The 12,111-nt window shown below is 45.6% G+C and overlaps 1 protein-coding gene across 1 annotated transcript; it reads right to left on the minus strand.

Moving 5' to 3' along the window:
* Positions 1-1,406: 1,406 nt before the first annotated feature.
* Positions 1,407-10,768, minus strand: LOC133362404 (baculoviral IAP repeat-containing protein 7-like). The gene is made up of 9 exons (XM_061581344.1): positions 10,696-10,768; positions 8,283-8,983; positions 6,968-7,148; positions 5,614-5,713; positions 4,949-5,030; positions 3,395-3,446; positions 2,988-3,194; positions 2,208-2,264; positions 1,407-1,600 (listed from the first exon to the last, which is right to left on the minus strand). Exons 1-9 carry the CDS (start codon positions 10,766-10,768, stop codon positions 1,407-1,409), a joined length of 1,647 nt encoding a protein of 548 aa, XP_061437328.1.
* Positions 10,769-12,111: the final 1,343 nt, after the last annotated feature.

The raw sequence follows: 12,111 nt of genomic DNA on the forward strand, positions 1-12,111 counted from the left end.
TTTAGAGTTTTATTTTACGAAAAAAAAGTTTCGTTGTATTTTTTTATTTTTTTTACAAATAAACATTACGACTGTTTAGAATTATGACGCTTAACCGAAGTGGTTTTCGTCGCTCGTAACCGTCTGTATTTGCTACTTACAGCTGCAACATTATTTTGTCTTCGCGTGGGTTGACCGTCTGATCGCGTGGTGCAGAATTTGTCTTGAAAGGGGGGAAAAGTCAATCGACAATTTTTAAACAAACCAACAATATCAATTGGACCTCAAAGCAATGGCATATCAATCTCAATTTTTGTTTACAAATTTTTGCAGACTTTGGCATAAATCGATACGTAAGTCTGCACCATAAACTCGTCCTGAGATTCGGAATCTGCGTCTCCTAAATTCTAGAAACATCAAATGATACAGCAACCCAAGGTTTGATAGCTTGGGTTACGGTGTACATTCTAATTTGTTCTTTGGGGGTGGCCAATTTGATCGTCCGTATTTACGTATTTGCAGCAATATATCTCAAGCAGCCATGGCTTGGTTAAGTAACACTGGTCAACAACAAAACAAACATTGTTTTCTGGCCTGGACTTTTGCAGCTGTTCTAGACTAATTTGCTGATTCCAAATCTGATCTCAGATTTGCTCCATCACATCTCATTTTCATGCTATCGGCATACCCCTTTTCATTGATTTTACCCGAAGTTAACTCTTGTCACTTATGATTGCAAGTTGTTGTGAGTCAGTGACTGCTTTAGTGTTAAAATATGGTGCTGTATTTTTAGGATAGTGTGTTTTAGATATCCACATCTATTTAATATTTTTTTTCCGCAGTTTTTATTGAAAATGCAATATTTTATATCTCAAAAACATCACGTGATAGACAAAAACTGATGCCAGATTTGGAATCAGCACCCCAAAATTACCTTAAAACCTTTTCGATTTAAAGCTTTCATGACTGCAGGGATTCATCTTCTTGGTTCTTTTGGTAAAGTCACGTAGAATGGAAATAATAAAAATAAAATAAAACATAATAAAATACAATGCTCACGTTATATATATGCTTTTATGAATAAAGCGTATTAACATACCTTATCATTTATTATATTTAAAAAAATAATACAATTCTCACGACGTTTCGGCCACAACGCTGCAGCGTCTGAATGAACACCACCAAGCTTGGCAGCGTATATATTGCTGCCAAGCCTGGTGGTGTTCATTCAGATGCTGTCTTTCCGACAGACCTGTTCTTCACCTGAGGACGGCTGCTTGCGTTGTGGCCGAAACGTCGTGAGAATTGTATTATTTGATTGTTATATTTTTTATTATGTAATAAATGATAAGGTATGTTAATACACTTCATTCATAAATTGCATAAAGACAGTCTCCATGTATATATTGTTTTACTTGCCCATCTGCCTACGACATGAACGTACGAATGGTCCCTCTGACAACCGCACGGCAGATGGGGCACTTGCCCAGAGAGACGGCGCAGTCCTGACACACGACGAGATGCCCGCACGGCACGAACACAACGGACACGTCCTTGTCCATGCACACCTTGCACGTTCGCTGTTCCTGTAGCCGCTTGAGCTCCTGTTCCAGCAGCAGCGCTACCACGGAGAGCACACAAGTACACACACTTTCAGCTTTTCACAAACGATGGTTGATCATTAAGAGCCTACGTGCATATTAATGACGACGACTAATAGCAACTGTAAAGTAACTTGGAATAATACCGACGATCCAATGACAGGGCTACATTGTTGGTAAATCAATTCTCGAGATTAATTACATAACCATCATAAATGTATTTGTATAATCTTAATTTTGGAGCTTTCGTGACTGCAGGAATTATTCTTTGGTTCTTTCGGTAAAGTCACGTATAAGGATAAAATAATAAATTAAATAATAGCATAATCCGACGTTTCGATTGCAACACAAGCAATCATCATCAGGTATAAAAGAAATAGCGACATAAAATCTAACCAGAAAACTATAGACAGACATATAAGCAGCCAGATATCACAAAGATACACAGAGAGAGAACAATTCTTGAGATTTGTGTTGCTATTTCTTTTATACCTGATGATGATTGCTTGTGTTGCAATCGAAACGTCGCATTATGCTATTATTTAATTTATTATTTTATCCTTAAACGTGACTTTACCGAAAGAACCAAAGAATGTATTTGTATAATTTCTGGAATGGAATATTTACATTCTTCATTTTTTAGTTCCTTTTTCTCAGCAGCAGCAGCAGCAGGCTTCTGTTGTTCTGTTGAAGATACATCCACACGGCACGTTCAACATAGGCAATCACAACCATGTTCGCATAAAGCTGAGCCGAGTACTGGTTTTCAGTATGGTATATTACACTGGTCAACACACTTTTTCTGGCATAAGGTATTCCAACGGCTGTAATGTAATTTTGGGGCGCTGCTGATTCCAAATCTGGCATCAGTTTGTGTCTATCACGTCAGGTTTTTGAGATATAAAATATTGCATTTTCAATGAAAACTGCAGAAGAAAAATATTAAATAGATGTGGATATCTACATAAAATGATATTATCAACACACTATCCTAAAAACACAGCACCATATTTTAACACTAAAGCAGTCACTGACTCGCAACAACTTGCAATCATAAGTGACAGAGTTAATTTCGGGTATAATCAATGAAAATGGGGTATGCCGATAACATAAAAATGAGATGTGATGGAGCAAATTTGAGATCAGATTTGGAATCAGCACCCTGGAATTAGTCTAGAACAGCTGCAAAAGTCCAGGCCAGAATTTTTTTTTGTTGTTGTTGACCAGTGTTATCTATAATACAATTATGCCTTGACATACCTATCTGATCAATCAAAAACACGACACCCGTTCGCCTGCTATGATGTGTACCACACAATGACTATCCGTATTTTCCTCAATTTAATCAGCAACAAAATTACAGGCAAATGGAAATTGCAAGTTCAGTTTCTGTTGCTGAGTATGTACCCTGAACGTAATTTGCGGATTTCTTCGAGGATTCTTCTTCTGCATTAAGCAGGTCTTTGACGAGCTCAACGACAGAGCTGTACGTCTCCCCCTTAGTGAGGTAGCGAGTGCGCACCAGAGATTCCACCACCGGTGCAAGGAAGCCCATCTCAAGCACACCCTTGACCACATCGCTCTTCATCAAGGTCTCATCAGCGCAGCCGATGCCTGCACGCAAAGACGACGCTTGCAAAAACATGCAATTAGCGGATTTAAAAAAAACGACCAAACATTAAACGTGCACTTTGGATAAAGAGTTCAAATGTGTTGTAAGGATAGCCTTGTGAGATGCACAGATGTACACATTTTGGCACAAATGAATATAAAAACATGACAATCCTGTTGTGTACAAAAATATATCACCTTACCATTCACATCTTGTGCTGCTGCATTCTGTGATCTCTGTCTGAATACCTCATCCTAAAAAAGCAGGATCTTGTCAATTAAAAGCATTTGGATCACTGGTGTTACACAAATAAAAATATATATAAATGGTACAAGCCATGCTTTCTAAAAGTAAAAATCACAACTTTGCCCGTTATTCTCGGCTCTATTTACAATGAAGCATATTGGTAACCAACCAAATATTGTATATTCTTACACTGAGTGATTTACAGCATTTCTGTTGCATGTGTAGTGACATAAGAAGGGAGGGGCTGCTGGGGGCTCTGGGATCCCAGGCGAGTCCAGACGCTTAAGCCTCTGGGCGCCAGGCGCTGGGTTCCCAGGGGGTCCAGACGCTTAAGCCTCTGGGCGCCAGGCGTTGAGTTCCCAGGCGCTTAATCCCCTGGGCGCCGCCAACGGGGGGGGGGGCTGTGTGTGCTCTGTGGGATGTCTGGTGGCGCACACGGCCCCACCCCTCGTTGGACTAGGCATAAAAGGAGAGCTCCCTGGACGATCGGGGCCCAGTTGTAACTCAAGACCCAAGACCCACGACCAGCCATCGGAAGACCCTGGGATGCTGTGAGAGCCAGTGGTGGGACTCTGGAACTCCCGACTCTACGACCTTCCAGAGCGTAGCCAGAGTAGAGTATCTAGGCTGTGTAGCTAGGCTGTGTACCTAGGCTGTAACAGAGTATCAGGACTGTTGGAGAGTTGAAAGGTTGGAGTGTTGTATTGTAATAAAGAAGTTACCTCTACAAGTGTCTCCGGAACCCGTTACACATGCTTAGTTTAATATTCTTGGTTCTTTCGGTAAAGTCACGTACAAGGGAAATAATAAAATAATAAAAATAAACAATAACATTCTCACGGCGTTTCGGCCACAATGCAAGCAGCCGTCCTCAGGTGAAGAACAGCTGTCGGAAAGACAGCGTCCTAATGAACACCGCTAAGCTTGGCAGGGTATTTAAGCTGGGTGGGAGGAGGAGAGCGCCTTGACAAAGGAGTTTACATATCAACAGGGGAATTTAGCATTATAACAAATGCAGACATGGGGTGAGTCACTCCTTGTGGAATGTGTAGGCGGTAGGGGGTCTCAAAGTCATATTGTGCTCGTAGTGTATTATGTAGGATTAGCAGTAATAAAGGGAGGGAAGTTTTACTAAAGGTACTGCTTAGTTTAACTTTAGGCTATTTTGTTTAACAGCTGAGAACTCATTGGCCTAGGTCACCAAAATGACAAAAGCAATCGCGTAAATGACATACATCGAAGCCAATAGAAATCAGAACCGAATGAATAAATTGAAATCAGCGCAAAACAATGACACACCAAAAGCTTCAAAATAACAAACAGAATTCAGAGCAAACCCAATCACCTAAAACATTTTTTTTAAAATACCGTATAAACATAAATCTACATCAACTACAAGAAACGAAAGTTGGCTCAGACAAATGTATTTTTACTACATTTAAGGCCAACGGGAACTGTGTTTTTAATGTAAGTACATTATATAATACTCAACAAAACAAGTGTACATTACCATAAGTTCTGACAACCGTGGATGCTGCATCATTATTTCATTAACGAAAGCTTCACCCTTCTGTTGTAAAAGAAATGCACATCTGTAGAGAACATAGCAGAGATGTCAGCAAAGCAGTCGTCATTTGCGATTCAACATCAAAGTGTGTTCACTTCAAGCCCCTTGTCAGCTCTGACAGCCATCGTGTTGCTCGAGTATGTGAAGTGTCTATCTGGTAATTGTTTTTTTACCCTTCTATCTGGCAACAAAACTGACACCTTTTCTACAAGGAGTCATGTTTGCATAGACCACAATACCTGCAGTCATAATGCAAAAAAAACACAACTCTGATAATGTACGCACTGTCCTTGAAGTTGATTGGTCCACACCCGAGACAGCTTTCCTTAGAGCCTAGTCTCACATGGGTTGGACCAGATGACACCAAAAGGCGCACAACTCAAAGACAGAGTATGAGAGTTCGGGGTAAGCATTTACACCTTTGGAACCTCATTTGCCAGTAGCAAAATATAATTGTTTTTTTTTAAAGATGTCAGTTTTGTTGTCAGATAGAAGGGTAAAAAAAACAATTATCATATTTTTTACTGGCAAATGAGGTTCCAATGGTGTCCATCTGGTACTGACGTCACCGCACAGCAGGTGACATCAGCAGGTGCTGAGTGCGTTACCTGGGAAACCACTTGCCATGTTCATACCAAGGGTTGTCTCCTCGTTCCCAGCTGCGTAAGCCACCGTCACAGTGGAAGCACTTCACATTGTCTCCATCACCTAACGAACACGCACACGTTATTGCTGTACCAGAGGTCGCAACCGGGTACCCGATACCCGTACCCTACCCGATACCCGGCTACCCGTACCCGGCCGGGTACGGGTACCCGTTTGCGACCCTGGTGCGGCCGGGTACGGGTATGGGTAAGGAATCAAAACCCGTTTGCGACCTCTGCCGTGGGACCGCCAGCGGCGCCGTCCACAGGCGAGCCAGAGAGGACAGAACGACCGCCACCCGCTTCTTCTCCTCCCCGTTCCATCTTCTTCCCGGGAGGGGCGGCACCCGTTGGGCCATTTGACAGTCATCCCCAGGAAGCAGAGGTCGCAAACTGCTTTTGATTCCTTACCCGTACCCGGCCGCACCAGGGTCGCAAATGGGTACCCTTACCCTACCCGATACCTGGCTACCCGTACCCGGGCCGGGTATCGGGGAGGATACGAGGATGGGTACCCGATTGCGACCTCTGGGATGAAGCCATGTTGCAGGCGCGGGTGGGTTGATTCTAGGAACTTGAATTGTGAGAAGAGACAAGACGTTGTGAAATGAGTAACAAACGGTGACTCACCAGTGACTCGCGGCCTACCCGTACCCATACCAGGCCGCACCAGGGTCGCAAACGGCTACCCGTACCCGGCCGGGTACGGGTAGCCGGGTATCGGGTAGGGTACGGGTATCGGGTAGGGTACAGGTATCGGGTACCCGGTTGCGACCTCTGCCAGGAAGCCCATTCTTGCCCCGCCTGGGGGCTCGGCGACGAGGACCCGTTCCAAAACTGTTCGGTTCAAATAACCCACCCCTTCCCGTCGTCCTGTTTACTCCAACACCGTCTGGCGGGTAGTTGCAGACGCGAGCCGGGCCGTGGCTGTCGCTTGAACCGAGGTCCTTCCCGTGTTCACAGGCTGCGGCATGCTGACGGTCGTTTTGTATATTCTTGGTGGCCGGGTTATTGGCGTGCGTACGCGATTATTTTTTTATCGTTCCGGTTATTAATTGTTATTGTTAATTAGCTCGCGAGTGGGACGATGGTTGCTGCTGCTGTTGTTGTGTTCATTGTCCTGCTACGCGAGGTGTGGAGGTCAGCCGGGACGGCTGTTTTTTTCACAGGGGGGGGGGGGGGGTGATGTAATAACATGGAATGGGTCGCTACGGCGGGTAGCGCTGTTTGCTGGCAGGGAAGGGGGTCTTGACCTTTGGTTTAAAAAAAAAGGTTAGGACCACACATTTACACCTCACAGAGAATGCTCTTGCCATACCGGTGTAATAGAAGCCAGCAATTGCGAGTGAATGGGCAGCTACATTGGCAGTGGATGGCCAGGCCTGGTAGGTTGCAAGCCGGGCCACCATCAAATGCATTTTTGGATTTCTGGCCCGCGTCCTCGCCATAGGAGATGCAGAACGCGCACGGCTTTGAGTGTCCGGCAAAAATGAGGCCTGCTAGAAAAGCACCCGAAAAAGAACAGAATTACTCATCAAATGTAACGTTCTTCTTGACGTTCAGTACTTTTTGTCAAGAAATGTCATCTATATTCTTGGGTTTTTTCGGTAAAGTCACGTAGGTAAAATTTTTAAATTAAAATAAAAATCACGACGTTTCGGAGGCAACACAAGCCTCCGTCTTCAGGTGGAACCGTCACAGCACGATAGCTGTTTTAATTTTATTTTTTTTCACTTGATACAGCAAGCGTGCTGTGACGGTTCCACCTGAAGACGGAGGCTTGTGTTGCCTCCGAAACGTCGTGATTTTTATTTTATTTTTTACCTACGTGACTTTACCGAAAAAACCCAAGAATATGAATCCTTGCAGTCACGAAAGCTTCAAATCTAGAAATGTCATCTAGATTCAACAAAGTACAGGGTGATCCCCTTATAAAAACCCCACTAAATAGTATGGAGAAATTCCTTTATCACTCTCCTCTGTAAGGTACGGAGGCATGGCTATCACAATATTCACTGACGTGTTGGGAAAAGAGTTATAAAAAATCAGTAGGGTGCCTATAAACACAAAGCAAGACATGCCCCAAATGTCGTGGTCATTTTGAAGGATAAATGTAAAAGACATGCTGGGTAATGCAAAGTAAGGTATTGACCGTGCCCGGTGCCAATAAAAGTATTGAGATCTGGTTACACATGATTCAAGTGGCCATGGCAGAAATAAAGGCCACATACCTAATTACAAAATGCACCCTCAACGTATTGCTTTTAAGTACAGGAAAGATAGTGCATCTTATAACGCAGAGAATATGGTTATAGGCAAACATCTTTAATTAATTGAGAAGCATCCACATAAATATGCTAAATTCCTCTTGATATGCAAATTCCTTTGTCAAGGCGCTCTTCCCCCTCCAACCCAGCTTAAATATACGCTGCCAAGCCTGGTGGTGTTTCATTCAGACGCTGTCTTCCCGACAGACCTGCTCTTCACCTGAGGACGGCTGCTTGCGTTGTGGCCGAAACGTCGTGAGAATTATTTCATTATGTTTAATTTTTATTATTTTCCTTCCACGTGGTGACTTTACCGAAAGAACCAAGAAGAAGAAGACATCCACAAGACCATTTAGCAACACCCACCTGGGCCTGAGCGAGTGGGATGTTACCGGTGTCGCTGCAGCCCATCACGAAAGCACAGGTGGAGAAATGTCGCTGGTGCTCCTTGACAGGGACATCTCCCTCCTCCCAGTGAGACATGACGCCGCAGCAATAGAAGCACCTCACCCGGTCGCTGGGACCCAAGTAGTACAGTCCGGCCCGTGCCAAGTCCGCCGGCCGGACAGGAGATGACTCTGGCCACGTGGAGAATGACAGCAGCCTGTTTGCTTCGACGCGCATCTCTGAATTCGATGGTGCCCCTGCCTCCACGTGTGGCAAGGAAGTTGGAGAGTTTTGCAGAGGTGGTTCGTTCAGAGAGTGATGATGGGTGATTTCGGATGCGTTGTTGGTAGCCGCCACCACATGTCTTGGTACAGATGCTCCAGCGGAGGTCTGAGCATCTGTAGCTTGTGCCAACGACCGAGCAAATGTACAATTTGGAAAACTCTGCAAATGCTTTGCAATGGCCGAGTCACCTGACTTCCAATTACCGATCACTCCTTTGCACGAGAAGCATTCCACCTTGTCTTCCTTTCCAGTGTAGAAAAATCCAGCTTTGACCAGGTCCTGTATCAGTGGCTCTAAGTTTGATGGGCAATTGACAAACCGGCCAAGGCGATACATGCGTTTTGAAAGGTCGTCGATGGAAAATGCCATGCCTCCTTTCTTCACTTTGAGAACTCCTAAACATGGAAAACAAGTAATTAAAACAGATATGATCATTGTTTTTTTACCCTTCTATCTGGCAACAAAACTGACACCTTTTTTACAAGGAGTCATGTTTGCATAGACCACAATACCTGCAGTCATAATGCAAACAAAAAAACACAACTCTGATAATGTATGCACTGTCCTTGAAGTTGATTGGCCCACACCCGAGACAGCTTTCCTTAGAGCCTAGTCTCACATGGGTTGGACCAAACGACACCAAAAGGCGTACAACTCAAAGACAATGCACCATCAGAGTATGAGAGCTCGGGGTAAGTATTTACACCATTGGAACCTCATTTGCCAGTAAAAAATATAATTGTTTTTTTTTACTGGCAAATGAGGTTCCAATGCCAAAAGGCGTCATCTGGTCCAACCAGATGACGCCTTTATATTATCAGAGTTATGTTTTTTGTTTGCATTATGGCTGCAGGTATTGTGGTCTATGCAAACATGACTCCTTGTAAAACAAGTTGCAGGTTGGTTGCCAGATAGAAGGGTAAAAAAACAATTATCATATTTTTTACTGGCAAATGCGGTTCCAATGGTGTAAAACAGATATGTTTCAGTCACTTTAAATATTTTGTTTTCCCATAATTGTTTCCGTGGTTTCTGTAAGGCTTTGAGTGCTACCCTTTATAACTCAACCTGCTAAACGTTTACAAAAAATAAACAGTCAATATCACCACCTAAAAATGAAATATACGGGGTGATATTTATTTAATAAATCACAAAGGGTAATTTAATATACTTTAACAAATGTTCAAACTGAATTCCATTAACGTTAATGCACGCATGAATTCTGTTTCGAAAAGAATTTAGGATTCTTTTTAAGATTACAGGAGTAATATTTGAACATTCATTAATTACACTGGTCAACAACAACAAAACATTTTTTTCTGGCCTGGACTTTTGCAGCTGTTCTAGACTAATTTCAGGGTGCCGATTCCAAATCTGATCTCAGATTTGCTCCATCACATCTCATTTTTATGCTATCGGCATACCCCGTTTTCATTGATTTTACCCGAAATTAACTCTGTCACTTATGATTGCAAGTTGTTGCGAGTCAGTGACTGCTTTAGTGTTAAAATACGGTGCTGTATTTTTAGGATGGTGTGTTGATAATATAATTTTATATGTAATATTTCTCTTCCGCAGTTTTTATCGAAAATGCAATATTTGATATCTCAAAAACCTGCTGTGATAGACAAAAACTGATGCCAGATTTGGAATCAGCAGCGCCCCAAAATTACATTACAGCCGTTGGAATACCTCATGCCAGAACAACAAGTGTGTTGACAAGTGATATGTTGTCTCACACACACAGACACACACCACACACAGACACACAGTCACACACCACACCACAGTCACACACCACACACACAGACACACACACAGTCACACACACAGTCACACACACCACACACAGACACACAGTCACACACCACACACACAGTCACACACCACACACACAGACACACAGTCACACACACACCACACACACAGTCACACACACAGACACACAGCCACGTGTGCGACCCACTAGGCCCAAACTCACGCTGAGCGAAGCGTCGATGTCCGTGTGTGTGCACACGTGGGACTGTTGTTGTTGTGGTTGTTGTTTCTGCTGCTGCTGTTGTTACACCTCCCAGCGAGGTCTATCGTCTCTCTCTTCTCGTCTCACGGTTTCCTTCACGAGTCGCTGGGAATTCCCCGAAGTCTCTGCCGCCCGTTGTTGTTTCAGTGGCAGGAGACATCTTCCGGAAGACGCGGTGGATTCTGGTCTTCTGAGTGGATGAGTGAGCGGGTGAGTGGGTGGGTGAGTGAGTGGGTGAGTGAGTGGGTGAGTGAGTGAGTGGGTGGGTGAGTGAGTGGGTGAGTGAGCGGGTGAGTGGGTGGGTGAGTGAGTGAGTGGGTGAGTGAGTGAGTGGGTGAGTGGGTGGGTGAGTGAGTGGGTGGGTGGGTGAGTGAGTGGGTGAGTGAGTGGGTGGGTGGGTGAGTGGGTGGGTGAGTGAGTGAGTGGGTGAGTGGGTGGGGTGGGTGGGTGAGTGAGTGGGTGGGTGAGTGGGTGAGTGAGTGAGTGGGTGGGTGAGTGAGTGGGTGAGTGAGCGGGTGAGTGGTGGGTGAGTGAGTGAGTGGGTGAGTGAGTGAGTGAGTGAGTGGTGAGTGGGTGGGTGAGTGAGTGGGTGAGTGGGTGGGTGAAGTGGTGGGTGGGTGGGTGAGTGGGTGGGTGAGTGAGTGAGTGGGTGAGTGAGTGATTGAGTGGGTGAGTGAGTGAGTGGGTGGGTGAGTGAGTGGGTGAGGGGGTGGGTGAGTGAGTGGGGTGATTGAGTGAGTGAGTGGGTGGGTGGGTGGGTGAGTGGGTGGGTGAGTGAGTGGGTGAGTGAGCGGGTGAGTGGGTGGGTGGTGAGTGGGTGAGTGAGTGAGTGAGTGGGTGAGTGGGTGGGGTGAGTGAGTGAGTGGGGTGGGTGAGTGAGTGAGTGGGTAGAGTGGGGTGGGTGGGTGAGTGGGTGGGTGAGTGAGTGAGTGGGTGAGTGAGTGAGTGAGTGGGTGAGTGAGTGGGTGAGTGGGTGGGTGGGTGGGTGAGTGAGTGAGTGAATAAGTGAGCGGGTGAGTGAGTGGGTGAGTGAGTGGGTGGGTGGGTGGGTGAGTGGGTGGGTGGGTGGTGAGTGGGTGGGTGGGTGAGTGGGTGGGTGAGTGAGTGGAGGTTGAGTGAGTGGATGAGTGACGGTGAGTGGGGCGGGTGAGCGGAGTGAGTGGGTGGGTGAGTGGGTGGGTGGTGAGTGGGTGGGTGTAGTGAGTGAGTGAGCGGGTGAGTGAGTGGGTGGGTGAGTGAGTGGGTGAGTGAGTGAGCGGGTGAGTGAGTGAGTGGGTGAGTGAGCGAGTGAGTGGTGGGTGAGCGGGTGAGTGAGTGAGTGAGTGCGGGTGAGTGAGTGAGCGTGTGGGTGAGTAAGTGGTGGGTGAGTGAGTGGGTGGGTGAGTGAGTGGGTGAGTGAGAGAGCGGGTGGTGGGTGGGTGGGTGAGTGAGTGAGTGAGTGGGTGAGTGAGTGAGTGAGTGGGTGGGTGGGTGAGTGGGTGAGCGGATAGTGGGCGGGTGAGT

Source organism: Lethenteron reissneri, unplaced genomic scaffold (assembly GCF_015708825.2).
Source record: "Lethenteron reissneri isolate LAM-NWPU_2019-01 unplaced genomic scaffold, ASM1570882v1 scaffold_1466, whole genome shotgun sequence".
Lineage (NCBI taxonomy): Eukaryota > Metazoa > Chordata > Hyperoartia > Petromyzontiformes > Petromyzontidae > Lethenteron > Lethenteron reissneri.

Coding starts and splice junctions, on each gene's coding strand:
- LOC133362404 (XM_061581344.1), bottom strand. CDS start 10,768: ATGTCTCCTGCCACTGAAACAACAACGGGCGGCAGAGACTTCGGGGAA. Junction 5,714..6,967: donor TGCTGGCTTCTATTACACCG/GTATGGCAAGAG, acceptor CGTGTTCGTTAG/GTGATGGAGACAATGTGAAG. Junction 1,601..2,207: donor GGAACTAAAAAATGAAGAAT/GTAAATATTCCA, acceptor TCTCCGTGGTAG/CGCTGCTGCTGGAACAGGAG.